The 20199-nt window shown below is 33.1% G+C and overlaps 1 protein-coding gene across 1 annotated transcript in view; it reads left to right on the top strand.

Annotated features, from left to right (window-relative positions):
- Positions 1-6322: 6322 nt before the first annotated feature.
- The window catches only part of LOC132563148 (histone H4 transcription factor-like), a 43574-nt gene continuing 29697 nt past the window's right edge, over positions 6323-20199 (top strand). The window contains exons 1-5 of the mRNA XM_060227910.1: positions 6323-6400; positions 8480-8661; positions 10294-10520; positions 12030-12153; positions 14912-15064. Coding sequence (XP_060083893.1) covers positions 8493-8661; positions 10294-10520; positions 12030-12153; positions 14912-15064 — 673 coding nt within the window. The 5' untranslated portion in view covers positions 6323-6400; positions 8480-8492. The remainder of the gene's footprint in view (positions 6401-8479; positions 8662-10293; positions 10521-12029; positions 12154-14911; positions 15065-20199) is intronic.

Below are 20199 nucleotides of genomic sequence, written 5' to 3'. Positions count from 1 at the left end.
CGTTGTGAAATTTGATAGCATTACTTCATATGTTTCAAAGTTGACAAGAAATCACATTTACTTGTTAGAGCAGCACTTGTCATTTCTTAAGTGTAATATCATAATTTTTTATCCCATGTGAACATACTAACACCATCAGTTAAGAACCATTCCTATGTGTATATATTTTATTATGTGTGCAGTCCATTGTCTGTCATTAATGCTTGTGAATTTCTTTCAAATTGATTTTTATCTGTTTATTTTATTAGTTCTCAGCAAACTAGGAAACGGGACTTGTATATAGTAATATTCACAGAGAATGTATTTTTGCTGTAATTGTGGCCATTGAAGGTCACATGATTGACAGTGAATCAGTTTCTCTAATTATCTATGATGTATGTCTGTATTTATTGAAGTTGATGTGTAAACATTCTCTCCTGTTTACGGCAACTGTGCATGAAATTTAATCCCAGTGAACTAACCCCAATTTAACCTTTACATGAGCAAAATATCAGCCCTCCCAAAATTTAATTATTACACAGCATTGGAGAGAGCATATTTATTTTTGCTTTTTTTTGCCAAATATTTGTGTTTTTGATAAACCAGTATGTTGTGTATGAAAGTATTTATTTAAAATTATTTTTATTTTTTTTTTTTTTTATTTTTTTTTTTTTTTTAGCTTTGAATATTTGAATATAATATGAAGTGTTTTATCACAGGTGTGTATTTCATTTTATTAACATTTTAAGTCATGTGTTTTGTTGCTTATCAATCCTGGACAGATGGAACAGTACATGGTCGAAGAAAAGACACTGTTCTGATGTCCTGATCTTCCTCAATGTTATCAATCAACTGTTTTACTTCTTTTTTTTTTTTTATATGTGCATATTTGGTATCAAGAAAGAAATTAGAAATTTGAACTGCTGTGATCCATTTGGGGGAAAATATGAAATTAAATATTTATCCACAGAGGCAGCAAACAAGTAAAATACACAGATAAAATGTGAAGTGTAAAAGTGGATTAAAAAAGTTGGAATAAGAGCAAAAAAAAAAAAAGAGAAAAATTCCTCGAATATAACAAAAACAAAACAGCTAAATTTTGTACATTTCAGATTTTAATTGTGGTGACATTAAGCAGGATTATTCAGATAAAAATTTCATAAATACAAACATATAATATTATTTAACCTTCATGTATATTTATAGTATTGTGTTCGGTAATTCTTAACCAACAAAATATACGTCTGATCCACATTAACTGGAAATGTTGCTGGAACGTCATTACCAGCGATACACTTATATATATATATATATAACAACTTTCTGGTTTTAATGATTATGACTGGTTAAGCATATTTTTAAGCTCAAAAATCACTGAAAACTGTAGTCTTCCATCATGTTTTAACTACAAACTCATTTCTTTCTAAATCAAAGCTTAATTGATAGTCCTCGCTGCGACCTCTGTAACTCTGGAAGGGAAACTATTGTACATTTAATTTTGAAATGTTGTAAAAAGTCTAGATATGTTGTCGGATGCTTTTATTAATACCTTTTACATCATAATAAACAAACTTTTTTTTTTATCAGTCTGTAATAACAGCATTACAATGTATTACATTTAAATCATTTATCAATTACACTGCATATTAATTCATTTATTTATTCAATGGATTTTATGTCATCTGTTACATCCTTTTGGCCTTTCAGCAGACGAGATAAAGTTGAAAGTCAGGTTTTACTGCACACCGTATAAATTCAGGGTCTGTAAAAGTCACTAAAATTTGTCAATAATCTTGATTTTCCATCCATGGTCATTATAAAGCCGAAACTTATAATAGAGATAATCTTATGTATGCATGGAAAATATTGTAAAAAATATGAAAATTATAAATTACAGAATAATATGTACGATGTATATAAATAGTAATATTTATTATCTAGAGTATGCAATGATAAATATGGCATACCTCGTACAATTGGAATCGTTTCCATACATAAACTACACAATTTTGTGTATATAACAGCTATTTCCCACTTCCTTATTCTTAGCTTACCTCCTCCAAATTCCTTTCTTATTGTCCACTCAGTACTGGAGCTGCATATCTCTCTCTCATGCAAAATATAAAACAAATTAAAGAATGCTTCCGTGAAACCAAGAATAAACAGTTCAAATGTGCATCTTGCTGGTCAACTAAAGCAATGCTTGTTTGATGTTAATGCATTTCATGTAGTCCTTGTAAATCACTTGTGTACATGTTATGTTACCTGTAAACATGTTATATTACCTGTGTACATGTTATATTACCTGTGTACATGTTATATTACCTGTGTACATGTTATATTACCTGTGTACATGTTATATTACCTGTGTACATGTTAAATCACCTGTGTACATGTTATATTACCTGTGTACATGTTATATTACCTGTGTACATGATATATTACCTGTGTACTTGTTATATTACCTTACATTACCTGTAAACATGTTATATTACCTGTAAACATGTTATATCACCTGTGTACATGTTATATCACCTGTGTACATGTTACGTTACCTGTGTACATGTTACGTTACCTGTGTACATGTTACGTTACCTGTAAACATGTTACATGATCTGTGTACATGTTATATTACCTGTAAACATGTTATATTACCTGTGTACATGTTACGTTACCTGTGTACATGTTACGTTACCTGTAAACATGTTATATTACCTGTGTACAAGTTACATGTATCTTACCTAACTTATGTATGTGATTGTTACCTATTAAATTGTGTTTATTGTGATAGAAGTAACACTTGTGAGAACTGTTTTGTTTCAATATGCTTATCTCCATATCATATTGGATGTAACTGAGTTTAACAGATGAACAATGTACAAATTTTACTGGCCATTACGTAGATCAATATTGATTTTAATAATTGTAACTATACTGTTTTGCTTTGTGATATTGATGTGACACAATGTGATTGTATCAGTAACCTTAGATTTTGTGTAGAACTATTCACTGTACGTATTAATTATAATTAATTATATACAAGCTTATCCGATATTACAAATGAAAATTTTCTTTTTATCAATTTGATATTTATTTAAGACATTTTTTTTTTAATTTTGTTACACCTAATACAACTGGGAGAACTGTTTGGGCAAGCAATTGATTGAAGAAAATTTTCATTATCTATTTCACTTTCATAACTATATCTTGTACATTCAGATAAAGTAATTAACTCATGTGTCATTTTAATGATCACTGTTTTGATCCTAAGTATGCACGATCAAAAAGTCTTGTATCCTAACTTATTTAGTGTTCAAGTGTGTGTTATTTTTTTTTTGTTTTTATGTACTTTGAATCATAGAGAGTTCATTTAGAAAGAGTTTCAACACCTCACAAACATTTTATTTATTGTCAGTATGTTGACAAATAAACAACACAATGGTGGAAGGGTGTTGGAAATCCTTTATGATTTTACATTATCATTGATGGATCTCGAGGGAATCCCTTGTGGACCTCTGAACACACTTCCATTATATAAGGAGTGTTGAGTGTCTGGGTAAAATATTGAGGTAACCCACCAGTGTACAGAATCTGTTATCACATCTCTGCAGTACTAAGAGTCTCAGTTTTACAGTACTAGGCTGTTGGTGTATAACATCTTTTGGACCAGGGTTTTAAATTTATGAAACAAGGATCGACCAACTAATCTTAATGTGCTTTCTGATGATTTTTGACATCGCCTTTCATGACTTGTTTATTTGCTTGTCAATCCTAATTTATGCTGCAAGAATTGAATCATCTAAGAGCAGATGAACCAATTTGTCAGCAGAAATGAATAGTTCACTGTAAATCACAAAACAAGTCTATTCTGCTATGTTACACATTAGTATGATAACAATGCTATGGCACTCATGATTTCTTAATAGTATGAATTATCTTTGTGATGATTCGTTGAATTTTTAAGATGTGATGAAGAGAATCTTATACTTTAGTCCATGCTATTATTATATGCGACATATTAATTTGTCCAGTAAATTTATATATTTCTCTCACCAGTATGTCCGTTTCATTTCAAATTTATTGATGTTTAATAATTAAAGGCAAATGTCACATATCATTGTTAGATATACTGCAAAATCATTCTTTTTTGTGGGGGATGTATTTTCATTAATTTCGTTGGCACTCTTAATCCAGGAATTCATGTCTCTACAAACTGTTTTGAAGCAGATTTATTTATTCCATTATTTATTCACAAAGTCAAGTGTTCAGGAAGAAATAAATTTTTGAGAAATAAATTTTTGAGAACCCTCAAAAATAGAGCCCCACAAAATTGCATGATTTTACAGTATTCCATGTGGTATTCTGTTTTTAATTTCTTGGTGTAAATTGGAAATGAAATAAGATATATAAGTATAACTGGGAATATGAATATAAGATCGTATTAGTAGATTATATCATGTAGGATGTGAAAACTTCTAGTCCTGTAATTGTCCGTCTCAGATCTGTTGACCGAAAAATGGATCAAGGGACAATATATTGGAGTTTTCTTGTGAAATTCATTGTTTGTTTTGTTTTTCTTAAGAGAATGTCATTTATAGTTATTTATATAAAGAAATTTTAATAAAGAAATGTCTATGTGTATAGTATGTGGTGTTGTATATTTAGGCTGAATATTTCAGTGACTATGTATATATCAAACCCACTCTCATGCTGGAATTACAAAATTAATTTAACCCATGATCCTTCAATCTGTCTGTAGACAGTTAGAATCACATTTTATCCATGGCCCATCAGGTGTTTGTAGACCTTTAATATCAACCTTTTTTTGTCCTTGGTCCGTCCGTCCGTCTGTCTGTCTGTCTCTTGACCTTTAGAATCACTTTTTTGTTGGTCTATCATCCGTCTGTCTCCAGACCTGTAATATCACTTTTGTCCATGATCCGTCTCTCTCTGTGGACCGTAATAATCCATTTCAGATTTATTGAACATGTTTTTATTTGTCCGAAGTTTTGCTTGGTCAGTTTTGAGATTGATCGGCAAAACCTAGCTGTCCTGCAGTCATGGGATCTTGACAGTAGAAGTGTTCCCTAAGTAAGCCTGATCAGTTTTTGGACGGATAAAAAAAAAATAGCCTGGAAAGGTGGCCATCTAGTATTTTGACAGTTTGAGAAGTTGACATTTGAAAGAGATAACTCGCCTTGCACTATTCTTTGTTCAGTAAAAGACGAGCGACATCCACAGTATTGGGATTTATTGTGAGGGAATTTTTGGATCATTCTCAGATTTGATATACAGGTTTATAAATATAAACAAGTTTTAAGTGTAAATTAATCACTCTTGTTGGTTCAGATGGAAGCGTGCAAGGGATTATACTGTATAAAGAAACAGGAGTACCTGGGGTATACTTTTCACACCCTTGCTGGGAATCGAACCTCGGACGCCTAGGTAGGTGAAAGACGAGTGTTACCACTGCGCCACCCCACACCCTATGCAGGGTTGCATTGGTTGTCAGCAATGTATAAGACGAATAGGAAATATTCTACTGATAAAAAACGACAGATAAAGATCTAATACAGATGATGGTCACCTGGATCCATTTTGGATTAAGGATTTCTTGTTAAAAAATTATTGGATAGATCTCTAGATTGCCATTTGTGTATGTTGTGCTTGTTCATATTTTGAACTGATTGGAAACACAAACACAGTACTAGTCTTTTATTGTGGGTCAGTACTTGACAGTGACGAGGAAGGTCATGTGACCACGTAAAAAAAAATCATTACAACACTGAAGTGTGCATGAATTAGCACATGCCTTACATTGTACTGTTCAAGGTCTAAAACTGCACATCCTAATTGATTTACAAACCCTAAAGTACAAGGTATACCAATTTTTTTATACGCTGACAACAATACACGAGATGAAACATATATGGACGTGTGACAAGAGATGGTCGGGTGGTGCAGTGGTAACGCACTCGCCTTTCACCTAGCCGTCCAGGGTTTGATTCCCGGAATGGATGTGAAAAGGTATGGGGTCACCTGCCCGACCACGTGATCGCTCAAAAGAATTGATGTATGCAGCGTGGTAAAAGAATGTTTTTAGCTCTCTAAATTATATGTATTGTAATCTTCATCATTATTTATTTGTTCATTTTTGCGAAAGAAGATTTCATATTTACAAAATCTACATTTCCCACGCCTCATCATCATCATTATAGCAACAGCAGCATCTACACTATGGTGGAACTTCACCGAGACAATTACGGTAATAAAGCGTATAACTGATACTGATCCGCTGTTTTGGTCAAACGCCTCATCGATTATGATTATGATCCCGCCATTGACGAAGTTCTTAGCAAAATCCGTCAAATCTGCGGAAAGGAACCAGACGGAAGCTTTTAGTTAGAGGTTGGATTTGGTGGTATGTCGAGTTGAAAGTTGTTCAAATAATGTTTGTGACTACGTTTCTTCACCAGATAATGAAATGGTTGTGTATTATGGACAAAAACGGCGATTGAATTACAGAATCGTAGTCTACATGATTGCATTATCCTTACGACCGGTACTTGAGCACCGGCGAAATCTGGCTATATAGTCAAATTTGTTTGTCCCTAAATAAAGCAAATGTAAATAACTAAGCCATACGTGGTCGTGATCATGGCTCACATCGAAAAAAAGGACGACGAAGCTAGCTAGTTGGTGAAACGAATCCTTTTTTTTGGTATGAATTTGGATGAATTTCGTCGTTGCAATTTTTGATACGTGCATCCCCTATCCACATGTTCCAATGCTGAAACATGAAAAATCATTATTAAAACACCTGGTATTTTACTTGCTTTAAACATCATGCTGAAAGCGCACCTGTGGATCAAATTGGCACCAAAAGAATGCTTATCTGCAGACTACACAAGGAGTGAATGACGCCATATTGGATAGACTCGCTATAGAGTTTGTTACTATATAACTAGAGTATGTGGATACTGAAAATATAAACAATGACATTCCAAACAAAAATTGCCTGAAATTCAGCAAATATTCCAAAAACATTCATTTCACTTACTCACATCATTTTTTCATCCTTTTCATCTATTGGCACGAAAGAAACAATACCAGGCCTCACCTTTGTTTATCTTTGCCCTTTATATCTATAGTCAGATTTGTCAGTGCCAGTACCACAATGTTACAATGTCTTTCAAAAGTCTGTCACCATTGTGTAGGCTAGAATAGGGCCTAACAAGTTAAGTATAGAATCTTCACACATTTTTATCTTAGCAAGAATCTCCTCCACGAGTGAAGCAATATCAATGGTTTCAAAGTGGTAAAAACATGTCTCTTCCAATCTGATTGTGTGAATAATCAAAACGCTACTTTCCCAAAAACACAGAGAAAAGTCTCAGGTTTTGCTCTGGTTCTTTTCTCCAAATTACCAGGTTCCTGATGTAGTTCACTAATGGGTTTGAATGTCCTCAAGTGTGACCTGACTGTGATCTCTTTGACTATGAAAGCTGCTTATTATGTTCAAGTCCTATCAGTATATGCTGATCACAAAACTTCGTGTGACAATTGACATATATGTAGGGAATATCCATAAAGTTTATGAAAAATCCATTTTCTCCACTATCAGCATTTTTTTTATCTCGACATCAATTTTGTATAAGCTGTAAATAACTTTGTAGCAATCTTTTCCCCAACATTTCAGACTGGATTGCAAATGTTCTAGACTACTGACTTCTGTATATACAAGTTCATGATATACAAGCCTTAGGAAGATAGCACAGCTACCTTAATGAAGTTGAATAATGAGTTTTTTTTCCTGACAGGTCCCTTCAAACCAAACAGTTTGTAATTGCCATGCATGACAATCTGTCTGAGCTTTCTTAACTTTTGTTACACTGCCATCCTGAATAATTTGTAGTTTATTCATATCATCTGTAACATACCTTCCAGTGATTTTTGATATATTTGAGTCCTTTTCTCGTGGGACTCACTCTAATTTTGAGAAGTTACTAACTTTCATACGGGATTCATCAAAATTTTGGAATTGCTATTCTTGACTCCCATGAAAAATCCTTCAAAAGTGCCTGGTAGCATTATGAAGTCAGCTTCAGTTCTGTACTGTAACCAGGAGACACATACAAATATATTGTAGTCCCCAAATGCGTGCACACTCAGCACAAGATTCACTCAGCATACATAGAAAGGTAGCTGTTAAATTACCATAGCTTTTTGGGATGTTTAACAGTTTAGCCAAAAGCCAAAAAAAAACAATTCTTGCTGGGAGCTTTAAAAACACTTTAAACTTCTGTTAGATCCAAAGAGCAATAACTAAGTTTTTAACCTACAAATCTTCACTGTGTTTACATTATTGTGGTAGATTCAATCAAGATTTCAATCTAGCAAGAATGACTAGGAATCTGTTTGAAGAGAATGATATTCAAATTTTCAAACTTATCCTTTTACAGTAGGCTCTGTTGTCTAAATCATTGTTATTTATTTGCAGGACAACCGTGCAGATGCCCCCAAAAGTGAAAACAAACAAACGAGCAAGGTCAGATTTAAAGATAGCAAAGACAGACTGGACACTGCCTTGTGAATGGGGTGACTGTCATGACATCTTCACAGAAATGGAGCTGTTTCTTCGGCACATGTCAAATCATCTGTGTAAAACAAAGGCAATAACAGGTAATTAAAGCTGATATTCAGCTGTGTAAAAAATGTGATCTGTCACAGGTTGATAACACAATTTACATTCACTTGCCTTTGCAAAAGTTTCCTGAATGCCGGTTTCCTTAGTCTCTGACACTAATTTGATCTTTTTAGGGGGAAAAGAATTGCTGGTGAGAAAAATTAATGGATATGTGATGGCCATAGAATCATTTCATTTTTGTCTCATATGTGAAAAAAGTTGAGGAAGCAAGATTATAGTGTCAACTCTTGCAGTGATGTTGTCATCAACTTTTAACTTTTAAAGTTTTTCATTTAGGTCTATTACTCAAAAAAGCATAAGTCCAAATCTAAACGCACTTTTTGTTCTATGGCTAGGTCACATAGTGGACACCTCCACTGTTTATAAATTTCTTCCAGATTTTATGGTCCAGCAATTCTGAGATTTAAGGATGGTGAAAGCCTGGACTTTGAAAGTTTTGCATTTAGGTAAATTTCTCTAAAATATAAATTCTACTATCAAATTGATTAGTTAATAACTTGTTTCGCAATTGTTGTAAAATAAATAAAGTTTATATTTTATATAAATCAGACTTGTATTAAAGTGAATAGTTTGTATTGTGGACATTTGAATCCACCAAAAAGATTTATGAATTTTATGTGTTTGGTGTATTTTTGTGACAAAAACTTCAATTTTGAGAAGTGACTACAGTGTCTTTATGTCTTCTTCTGTCCACATCATATGTAGTGTATAGTCTTGTTGAATCAAGTACTAAAATATCCGATATGTTTTCCTCTCCCTCCTCATGAAGAGTGATATTTTTGAGGAAAAAGAGTCTGACTTTAGTGAATTTCAAGACTTGAAGAATTTACTAAATTTTCACTACATGTTCTAAAATATATATTTTAACATAACAACAACATATCTATGGTGTTTAGATATCATTAATAAAGATTAACTTGGAAATCTGGTATTTTGGAGGAGGAGGCATAGATCTGAGTGTATTTTGCATTTTAATTAAAAATGACTGTACTAATTTTAAAAAGTGTGGCACTTGATACATACCAATACTTAAGGTTCATGTATTGTTACTAGGATGTTATATTTGAAGTTCTTTTTTTCAAAATCTTACAAAGCAGCAAAGTTCCATACCTTATTCCACATGTATACATGTAGAATTTCTCTTTTATATGAGATTAACAAGACAAGTTCAAGAATTAACGAAAAAAGATTAATAAAAATGTAGAGCAACGTCAATTGTGAGTATGTTGGTTGATTGGTCGGGCGCTAAGCATGGGGTATGGAATCTGAAAGGCGAGTGATGAAATACAGTTAAATATAATAATTGGTTGAAAAATTATGCTTTTTTTCTCAGATGAGGTAAAATTTTAAAAAGTTGTGACTAGTTTCATGCCAGGAAGTATAATTGGTTATAATCTTACTACTGAAACAACAGGAATCTTTAGCCTATCACAGCTGTGGGTGGTCATAACAGACTTTATATAATTGGTGATATTCAAATGATATGATGGTAATTCATGTAATGAGGTGTTATTACACTGATTACAGGGCAGTAATACAGCTATATCTCAACATTTTTGTGACCAGTTCAAATTAAATTACTAATAAAAAACATTAACTTTGTACAGAGGATGGCTACCAGTGTAGTTGGCGAGGGTGTGGCACTGAAGTCCAGGGTGAGAATTATGACTTTTACCGCCACGCCTACTTCCATTGTTTCCATGTGAAGATCAAGTGTATTGGTTCCCTGATAATAAACAAACTTGGAATGGACAACTGTCTTCTGGATACACACACCCTGAACTTAATTCCAGAACTTCCTGAACGCCTCCAGTGTGGCTGGTACATGTGTGAGGTAATTATAAAACAGACCAGATTTTCCTGTATGCATCAAGTATTAGGTAATTCAGAACTAGTACTGTATGTGAAGAAGAAACCTGATTTTCCACTCCAGTGATTTTTTCCTTAATCATAATGATATAATCTTTCAACATTAAGCTTTTGAGGGGACCACCGAGCTCTTTTGGTAGTATTGGGCTACTTAACCTCGTGTGAAGATCTAAGGTTTAATACTCTTTATATCAGTGTTTATGTTTCTCTCAAGATGCTGAGAGGCAGTCCCATCTGTGCTGTCGTAGTTGTGTCTGAGGCAAGACACTTTACAGGTATTGCTCTGGATGGCAATTAACGGGCCTCCTGTATGTTGTTCAGTGAGGAAACCTCTAGCTTATTTGCTAAGAGACCAACTCAAAATGACTCGGGACTGTTTATGAGTTGATAAACCCAGCAAACTAATGAATCTGCTGAGAAATTGTATATTTTCTTGGTGTGCAAAATTTGTTTCTCAAAAGAATGTTATTTTGTGGGCATTCAGACACAAGCATAAATAGTTCATGAGAAATCTTATCAATTATTTAAATGAAGGACGTCTGAATTATGGATTCGGTATCCCCGAAAGTCAACTATAATTCTTCCACCAAACTCCTGGATTTTAAATCACAAAGCTGCTTTCCTTTTGCTGTCAAACTTAAAAGTTCAGACACAACACCTGAAGACTTGTGGGATGCCTAAAATTCTGTAATATTAAGGAATTTGTGGGATGCCTGAGAGCTCTGTAACAGTAAAGAATTTGTGGGATGTTTGAAAGCTCTGTAATAGTGAAGACTTTGTGGGATGTTTGAGAGCTCTATAATAGTGAAGACTTTGTGGGATGCTAAAGAGCTCTGTAATAGTGAAGACTTTGTGGGATGCTAAAGAGCTCTGTAATAGTGAAGACTTTGTGGGATGCTTAAGAGCTCTGTAATAGTGAAGACTTAGTGAGATGCTTAAGAGCTCTGTAATAGTGTAGACTTTGTGGGATGCTTAAGAGCTCTGTAATAGTGAAGACTTTGTGGGATGCTAAAGAGCTCTGTAATAGTGATGACTTTATGGGATGCTTGAGAGCTCTGTAATAGTGAAGACTTTGTGGGATGCTTAAGAGCTCTGTAATAGTGAAGACTTTGTGGGATGCTAAAGAGCTCTGTAATAGTGAAGACTTTGTGGGATGCTAAAGAGCTCTGTAATAGTTACGACTTTGTGGGATGCTAAAGAGCTCTGTAATAGTGATGACTTTATGGGATGCTTGAGAGCTCTGTAATAGTGAAGACTTTGTGGGATGCTAAAGAGCTCTGTAATAGTGAAGACTTTGTGGGATGCTTTAGAGCTCTGTAATAGTGAAGACTTTGTGGGATGCTAAAGAGCTCTGTTATAGTGAAGACTTTGTGGGATGCTTAAGAGCTCTTTAATAGTTAGCCCTTTAGCTTTAGTTTAAAGAGTCTGCTGCAAGCAGGAAAAACAAAATCAAACTAAAACTTGTATTTTACAGGCAATAGTTGACAACCCAGAGATGTTTTATCGTCACGTTGACAATCATGCTGACAACTGCCAGGAACAAAAGAAATCAAAACGTAAAAACGCTGCGGGTGTCAGTGCTAAATGTGAATGGGAAGGTAAGGAAAACAACATGGCCGTTTAACTAGGTGCTCTATAGGAATCATGTTGTCTATATGTCCTTTTTTGTTTTTGCAAAATACTGTGAAGCTGTTTATTTTCGTAGGGATGATATTTCCACCATATGGCAGGGTATCAAAATTGTCACAAATATAGCTTCAGTGTAAAAATGGATATTTTGTAAATTCATTGGTGATTTAAAATCTTACTAAATAAATAAAACCTGCTGTCATATTTGCATATCACTAGCTGACTGCTGTTTCTAATTCTCCAATGGTATTTGTGACAAATAAATGTGTTGAGAATGGATTAGATGGTACATAATATAGGTTATTTGTTACGTGGTATTATAGAATACTTGCCTTTATAACATAAATTGTTATAAAATTTTCTTCAACGATACATGAACTATCACATATTTGAAATTCGATATTGAAAGTAAGATTTGTGAAAATCATAAATCCTTTTAAATTCAGATCAGGAAATTTTAATTACTTTAACAGAAAATTGTGACCTGAGAAATGAGAAGTAATATGGTGTTTCCATTTTTGTTAATCCAATACTTCCTCAAAGTAAGCAGGGGGACAAGCTGAATGTTACAATATATAGAAAATTGTTTTCGTACAATATATCCTGTTCTGTAAGGCAAGTTTTTACTATAGCATGTTCACAGAGAACTTGTTGTTGATTTTCAAGTTCAGAAGTCAAAGGTTAAGGTTTATATCTTTGCAGATAGTGATGGAAATATGCTTGAAAACATGTGTCATGAGATTTGTATTTTATTGGTAAATATCATCTTATTATGTGATGAAGCAAAACTGACTGAAATCAAATGAGAAGTCTCCTGCTTACAGGTCAAGGTTATCGGGTCAGAGGTCAAAATAAATTTTGAATTATATTTTAGTACCAGATATTTGGTGAAGACATTTTAAAGTAAAAATGTACTAAATCAAATGAGATATCATCAGAATACATGTAAAGGTCACAATTTAAAAGTCAGTGTCAAATTTTGAATATATTAATGGAAAGTTATCTATTGTGATCACATTAAGCAAAATTGACACGAATCTTATGAGAAGTTTCCTGATTATAGTTTGTCTAGGCTTTTGATATATGGCTTGGTTAGGAAATATACTTAGCTGTATTCATATATATTTAGAAAATAAATAATCCCTATCCCACAATTATTCATAAATATTTATAGATTTATATTAACCATGATCAAACTGCACATCTGCTCAACATGCGCACAGATGTATAATAGCAAGTTTTGTCCAGTTCCTATTGTACATAAATAATAACTTAATGTTTCACAGTATGTTATCTCATAACAGTAAATGATGACTCACTAACGGAAAGGAAACTATATCGCAAATTAGAGCTGGGCAATCACAGGCTTCCTGATACATTAGTTTTAATGACATTTAATTACTTCACATTTTAATGTATAATGTGATTAAATATACACTTAATACAGGGATCTCTCCGACATTTCAGTGCTCTAGATTACAGTAAAACACATTTATAACGAACGCGCTTACAACAAATTAATGGTTATAACGTAGTGTTTTTCATTCCCCGTCAATCGCCCCATCATTTATATGGTAAAAACAAAATATATAACAAATTTCACTGTATCGACACCCATGTCCTGGTAAGTTTCAATTATGTACTGGTAAGATTGACGAATAAAGTGAGTTGTTGTTATACATACCTGCATTCTATTGGTTTTTGAGGTTTGGGTTACTGAACTGATTTTATCGATACAAAATCTTTGCGTTCTGTTCTTGTTGTCGTCATTTTGAAAATGGCTTCATCATTGCCATCTCATAAGTGGAAGGCGTTAACAATTGGAACCAAATACCGAAATATTTTTGAAGTAGATAATGGGAAAAAGGCTAAAAAGGGTATTGCAGATAGTTTCGAAATTTCAGCAACAACACTGAGTACAATTTTTAAAAATCGAAATGAAATTTTGAAGCAATATTCGTCTGCGAATTCATGATGATGATAACATAACATAGACATTGATAAAGACTCCCTCTCCAGTGTAGCGGACACACAGGAATATCTGACAAAACTGCATCGTTTTATAGAATGTCAGTCAGATTTTTCTGAATCTGCATTCAATGCATTACATACCATTCTAAAGACCCTTAACAAGATCTCAGACAGTAACAGAAAGCAAACTGTCATTTGTGATTTTTTCAAGTAATTATTCGAGTTTTTCCGAAGCAATGTGAATTTGTGTTTATTTGGACATACTATACATGTGGTAAAATATAATCATGAAATAAGACCCCTTTATTTTTATTGTATGTACAATTCCTGTAACAAATTATGTGTGACAGTTTGCCAAAATTCTTTATATGTGTATAACAAACTAAATTTCTTGGTCCCTAGAGGTTCGTTATAAACATGTTTTACTGTACCCTATAGTTTGAAGTTATCATGGATGAAAATTCTCATGATTTGATTATAAAACAGTTAAATCATATTTACATGAGTGAAAATTTCATGATAGAGATGTTTTATCTTATACACACGTCTCATTCTTTCTGGCATTAAATTTTCACAATCACATTAATGTATGGTGATGTAGCGAAAATATCATACCTCTGAAAATAATTGATTATACAGTAATTTACCACTAAATAATAACACAATTTTTCGTTAAATCATTCTGAATTTTTACTTCAATATCCTTAAAAACTAAATTTTACTAATAGTTGTGTTTTTACATCTGCTGTGTAACAGGTTGCGACTTTGTTGCGGAGAATAAATGGCGGCTTAAGGAACACTTACGGAGCCACACTCAGGAGAAGGTGATCGCTTGCCCAACTTGTGGGGGTCTCTTCTCGGCCCGCTGTAAATTTATCGATCATGTTAAGCGCCAGGCAGAAACTGATGGTGAGTTTCTTTCGATTTTTATCTCAGGACAAGTAATATCACAATATTAAGTTACCTCCCTTTACATGTGTTGTGAAAACCTATCACAATATTAAGTTACCTCCCTTTACATGTGTTGTGAAAACCTATAACAATATTGAGTTACCTCCCTTTACATGTATTGTGAAAACCTATAACAATATTAAGTTACCTCCCTTTACATGTATTGTGAAAACCTATCACAATATTGAGTTACCTCCCTTTACATGTATTGTGAAAACCTATAACAATATTAAGTTACCTCCCTTTACATGTGTTGTGAAAACATATCACAATATTGAGTTACCTCCCTTTACAGATACTATGAACATCTCACTTTTTAACATTCACTTTGTCAAAACGTCATTTTCAGGTGGATTATCCATTAAAAAGTAGATATTTAGTCCCAGTTATGAAAACAAAAACCAAAAAATAGTGATCACACCAGTTTATGATGGATTAGTTGATTGACAGAAAAAAATTCAATAATCGTTGAAATCACCTAATTGGTATGCCGCTAATTTCCATGGGGAACAAATTTCCTGATTTTTGAACACAATTAGCTTACCCAAAAAAGGAATATCAGCAATAAGTTGGAAGAAATCGTAGATCATGTTGCTGTAACGGTTTCTGGTTCCAAGGGGTTTTAGTTTTTGGCTTCTTAACAAAGAGTGAAGTCATGATGGATATGTGTATAGAAAATAAAATTAGTAGTGAAAACTGTAGACATCATTTATTAGTTAAATCTAAACCAATCTTGCTTCAGGCTTTACATAAAAACTTTAAAAAGTGAACTATCAAACAGCTTTTCCATTGAGAGCCTGCTTCCAATGTTATTATTATAAGTATATCATTCGAAGGAGGGAATTTCAACAATTTATATACATTGTCTTTCAAACTTAGAATTTGTTTAGAAGTTTTTGAAGGAATTTGTTGACAACATGTGTGAACACAAACATGTTGGCACACATGACATTTGTATATGTGTAGACAGATATTTTCACAGGGAAGATATTTTCATTTTTGATGAGACATCATAATTTCTAAATTTTTAAGAAAATTTATCCTTTTTAAAGAAAATCACAAAAGTTTTGACCTGTGAAATGATCAGCTCTACAGTAAAATGTAGCTAGCTTCTTCTCACACTTCGTGCTGTTTAACTGATTAGTGTTAAGTTGTTGCTAATTGTGAAGAATTTTTTTATGAAAGTATGACAAAAGAACTGTATGCAGTGAAGAAAATTTATTGTTGCAAAAATAGGATCTTTTTCAAAGATGACAATTATGTTACAGCAAATATAGAAATATCACAGGCATTTTATCTGGCATATATTATAACTTTACTGAAAACAACCTAGTGAATCATCAAACATTTGTCAGTTGTCAAACATATGTCAGTTGTCAAACATATGTCATTGTCAAACATTTGTCAGTTGTCAAACATTTGTCAAACATTTGTCAGTTGTCAAACATATGTCAGTTGTCAAACATGTCATTGTCAAACATTTGTCAGTTGTCAAACATATGTCATTGTCAAACATTTGTCAGTTGTCAAACATTTGTCAGTTGTCAAACATTTTTCAGTTGTCAAACATGTCATTGTCAAACATTTGTCAGTTGTCAAACATTTGTCAGTTGTCAAAAATATGTCATTGTCAAACATTTGTCAGTTGTCAAACATTTGTCAGTTGTCAAACATATGTCATTGTCAAACATATGTCATTCTTAAACATATGTTAGTTGTCAAATTAAATACTTTAGTTATCCTTAGTAAAAAAAATATGATTTATTTAAATGTCAAATATGTCAATCATCAAATGTGTCGATTTTGAAATCTAATTAATTGTCAGATATGTCAATCATTAAACATAAATCAATTGTTAAAACCTTTATTTATTTCAAACAAGAAGTGAAATGTCAGATGTTACCTACCTATATTTCATTGTACTGAAACTGCCACAGACGTAAACACCTACCGTGTACCACCTATAAGCAGCCAGGATTTTAGTTACTGAATCAGACGTGACACGATATGAGGTCACTTGACTGACCAGCTGGGTTTTCCAGAGGTACTCTGGTTTCTTTCTACAATAAGACTCCTCTCATACTTTCACTGACTGTTTCTCAAGTTTGCATCCATATTTTCAATGGCTAGACATGTCTGTTGTGCTGATTAAACTACCACTTATTGTAACCTTTCAATAGTTAAAATAAGGAAAGTTTGTCTTCATCGTTGTCGACAAAGTTGGTTAGTCAACGACTGTACAGAAAGTGAATTTTATTATTGGTAACTTCATGTGAATATACATACCTTTTCAGTCAAAATATGAACAGACAGTCAAAATATGAACAGACAGTTTCAAAACTTAGCAACACTTTAGACACATAAATTTGTACAGAGATTAACTTTATTTGAGTTTGAAAAAAAAAAAAAATCTTGGGGTGTTGTATGATGGTATACTTGTTCATATCAGGAAGTAATTGTGAAAATATAGATCACAAGTTTGAAAATCCTTCACAAACTGGAGATTGCTAATCATATAAGTTACCGTAAAAACCCAAGTAATGTCCGCATCTGTGTAATGTCCGCACCCCTTTTTTGACAAAAAAATCTGGGGGAAAAACCCACCTTCCATGTAATCTCCGCAGGCAAAAAATGCAAATTGAAGCTGCAGATTTAGAAAGAAAATCATTGTAAATCTACAGTTGTCGGACAAAAGTATTGGCGTAACATCAATTTTCACTATACAATTCGTGCAGGGAAACTTTCCTAGCGACCTACATGTACGTGTCCATGAGAAAGGATGGATGTCGGAAAAAAAACCATGCAACGAGAAAATGGAAGGAATTAACAACGGAAGCTATCATAAATAATCATGTTTGGTTGAGGAAACATCATAGGAAAAACCATAGAACGATAATATCATGTCTGCTTGGCTTTTAAGAACACAATGCAAGGAGATATGATCTGGATTGTCGGAAGGAAAAAAGTGTCATTTCCTCTATAGATCTGTAATGTCCGCACCCCCATTTTTTTTATTAATTTTCGGTGGAAAAAAAATGCGGACATTACATGGGTTTTTACGGTACTTGCATTCAATCAGATGTTTAAACATTTTCTTACAACTACAGGTACTGTGATCAACACTCTTAAGAATAAAACTCGAAGGACAATTATTTCATTTTCAAAACATCCAGTTTTGAATTTAGAAATTTTGCGCTGGCCATTGCCAAATTTTCTCAAATAAACTGGAAACTTTACAGGATTGTGTCTTATAACAAAGGTTTGATAAAGTTTTTCTGCAGTATTAAATAAATAACATGATTTAAGGAATATTTCTCAAGCTGCATGAAAACATCTTGTTATGTAAATGATGTGTTACTATAATGTAAAGGGGTTTTATGTGTCAGTGTTCAGTCAACAGATTTAAAAAAGAAACATACAAAGTATTATATATACATACCTAAACCAGTTACTGTAGATTATGTATACTTTGAAATGTTTGTAGTTATTGTCATTTGTGATTGAAGCCTAATACATCATTCCAATGCTAAAAAACTTCAGTAAATACCACTTTTTGTTGTATTTTATTTTGTGGTTTGTCTTAAGCTCAAAGTCATGTTGTACAGAACTGTAAAAGTCGAAATTTTAGTGCAGTTTCAATATTAGTGATTTTCATTTATAACAATTATAGTGTAAAATTATCAAGTGGGCTAAAAATTCCATATGTCTAATCACTAAGCATCTGGAAAACAAAACACATTCACGAAGACAACTGATGCCAAGTTCTTCAATAACACTCGCTGACCATTATACAGGGATATTCAGAGCCATGAGAATTTCAGTCAACTCGTACGATTGAATAAGTATTATATTTTCGTGTGTGACTTTGTTTTGTGCTGGAATGAAGGAAGTAAATTGTTTTGCTTATGTTAAAAATAGACCAATATATGTTATTGCCTGGTTTTCCAGTAATAAGGAATAAATTACACACCCCAGTCATAACGATGAAGATATTTTGAGGATATGTTTGACGAGTTAAAAATCAACGAACTATGATACATAGTGTTGATATATCAACACAAGATGTTTAACAACAAGGAAATATTTAAGGTAGTTTCTGGTGGTTACATAATTTTCAAGAAAAAGGTGATGTGTTACATTCTAATTATAATTTTGAAGTAATGATGTCAACAATGTGAAAAATAAATATGAGGAAACTTTGATGACATCATAATGAATGTACAAAAAAATGATAATTTTATCAGTATTGGTAATTTAGTCGTTACTAATTATAACTTATTGATTTCTTCCTTTTCATACAGGTTGTTACCACAGTCCACTGCACACAGCCCCTTTCATACTCCTATATATTCATGCATACCATATTTCACCGCAAATAAGCCCCCTCCCGCAATAAGCCCCCCCCACCACTTTTTCAAATTTGCCAGGTGTAATTATTAAGGGCTTGTTTTTGTAGTGTTTACAGGTGTCCATTTTTTGGTTATTTAAACTGGTGATAATTAGCTAACAATCACAGCGACTGAGCGAGAGGGCCTCGCTCAAAACACGCTAAAACAACACAGTGTCGCTTTGACGTGTTGAGAAGACTTCGACAGTTGACAGTTTAAACAGTGATAAGGTGTGCAGTGGACTGTATTAGCCAGTGATTTATTACACCATTGTGAAATATGCAGTTAACTCAGTTGTCTTTCTAGACTGTTACTACTACAATGTGATAAAACAACTGCATAATGAGTTGTAATCCCAATGGTAAGCCTGTCAACCCCATTGAACTAATTTATCACACAGTACTAAAAATACATATCAGGAATTCCCCTACAAGATAAATGTACCATTCCACATGCTTCACAGCACAAAATTTACACTGCACCAAATTAAAGCTTTATACAATATCTGATTTTGCCAACCAGAGTTCATTTCCTCAAATTAAGTTTCAGATGAAGATTCAAGTACTAAATATGTATGTTTTACTAAAACAGGAAGTGTTGATTTTCCTATCTCCTATTCAAAAGAACTCGGTTCTAAAGAACAATAATCCTAGAACAGAAAAGAATAGTAGGCAACATGTATAAAAGGGAGATAACTCTAATCAT

This window comes from Ylistrum balloti, unplaced genomic scaffold (assembly GCF_031769215.1).
Source record: "Ylistrum balloti isolate Yb309-2 unplaced genomic scaffold, AGI_CSIRO_Ybal_v1 Utg371606, whole genome shotgun sequence".
NCBI classification, from domain to species: Eukaryota; Metazoa; Mollusca; class Bivalvia; order Pectinida; family Pectinidae; genus Ylistrum; species Ylistrum balloti.
This window is presented reverse-complemented; position numbering and strand designations above follow the sequence as displayed.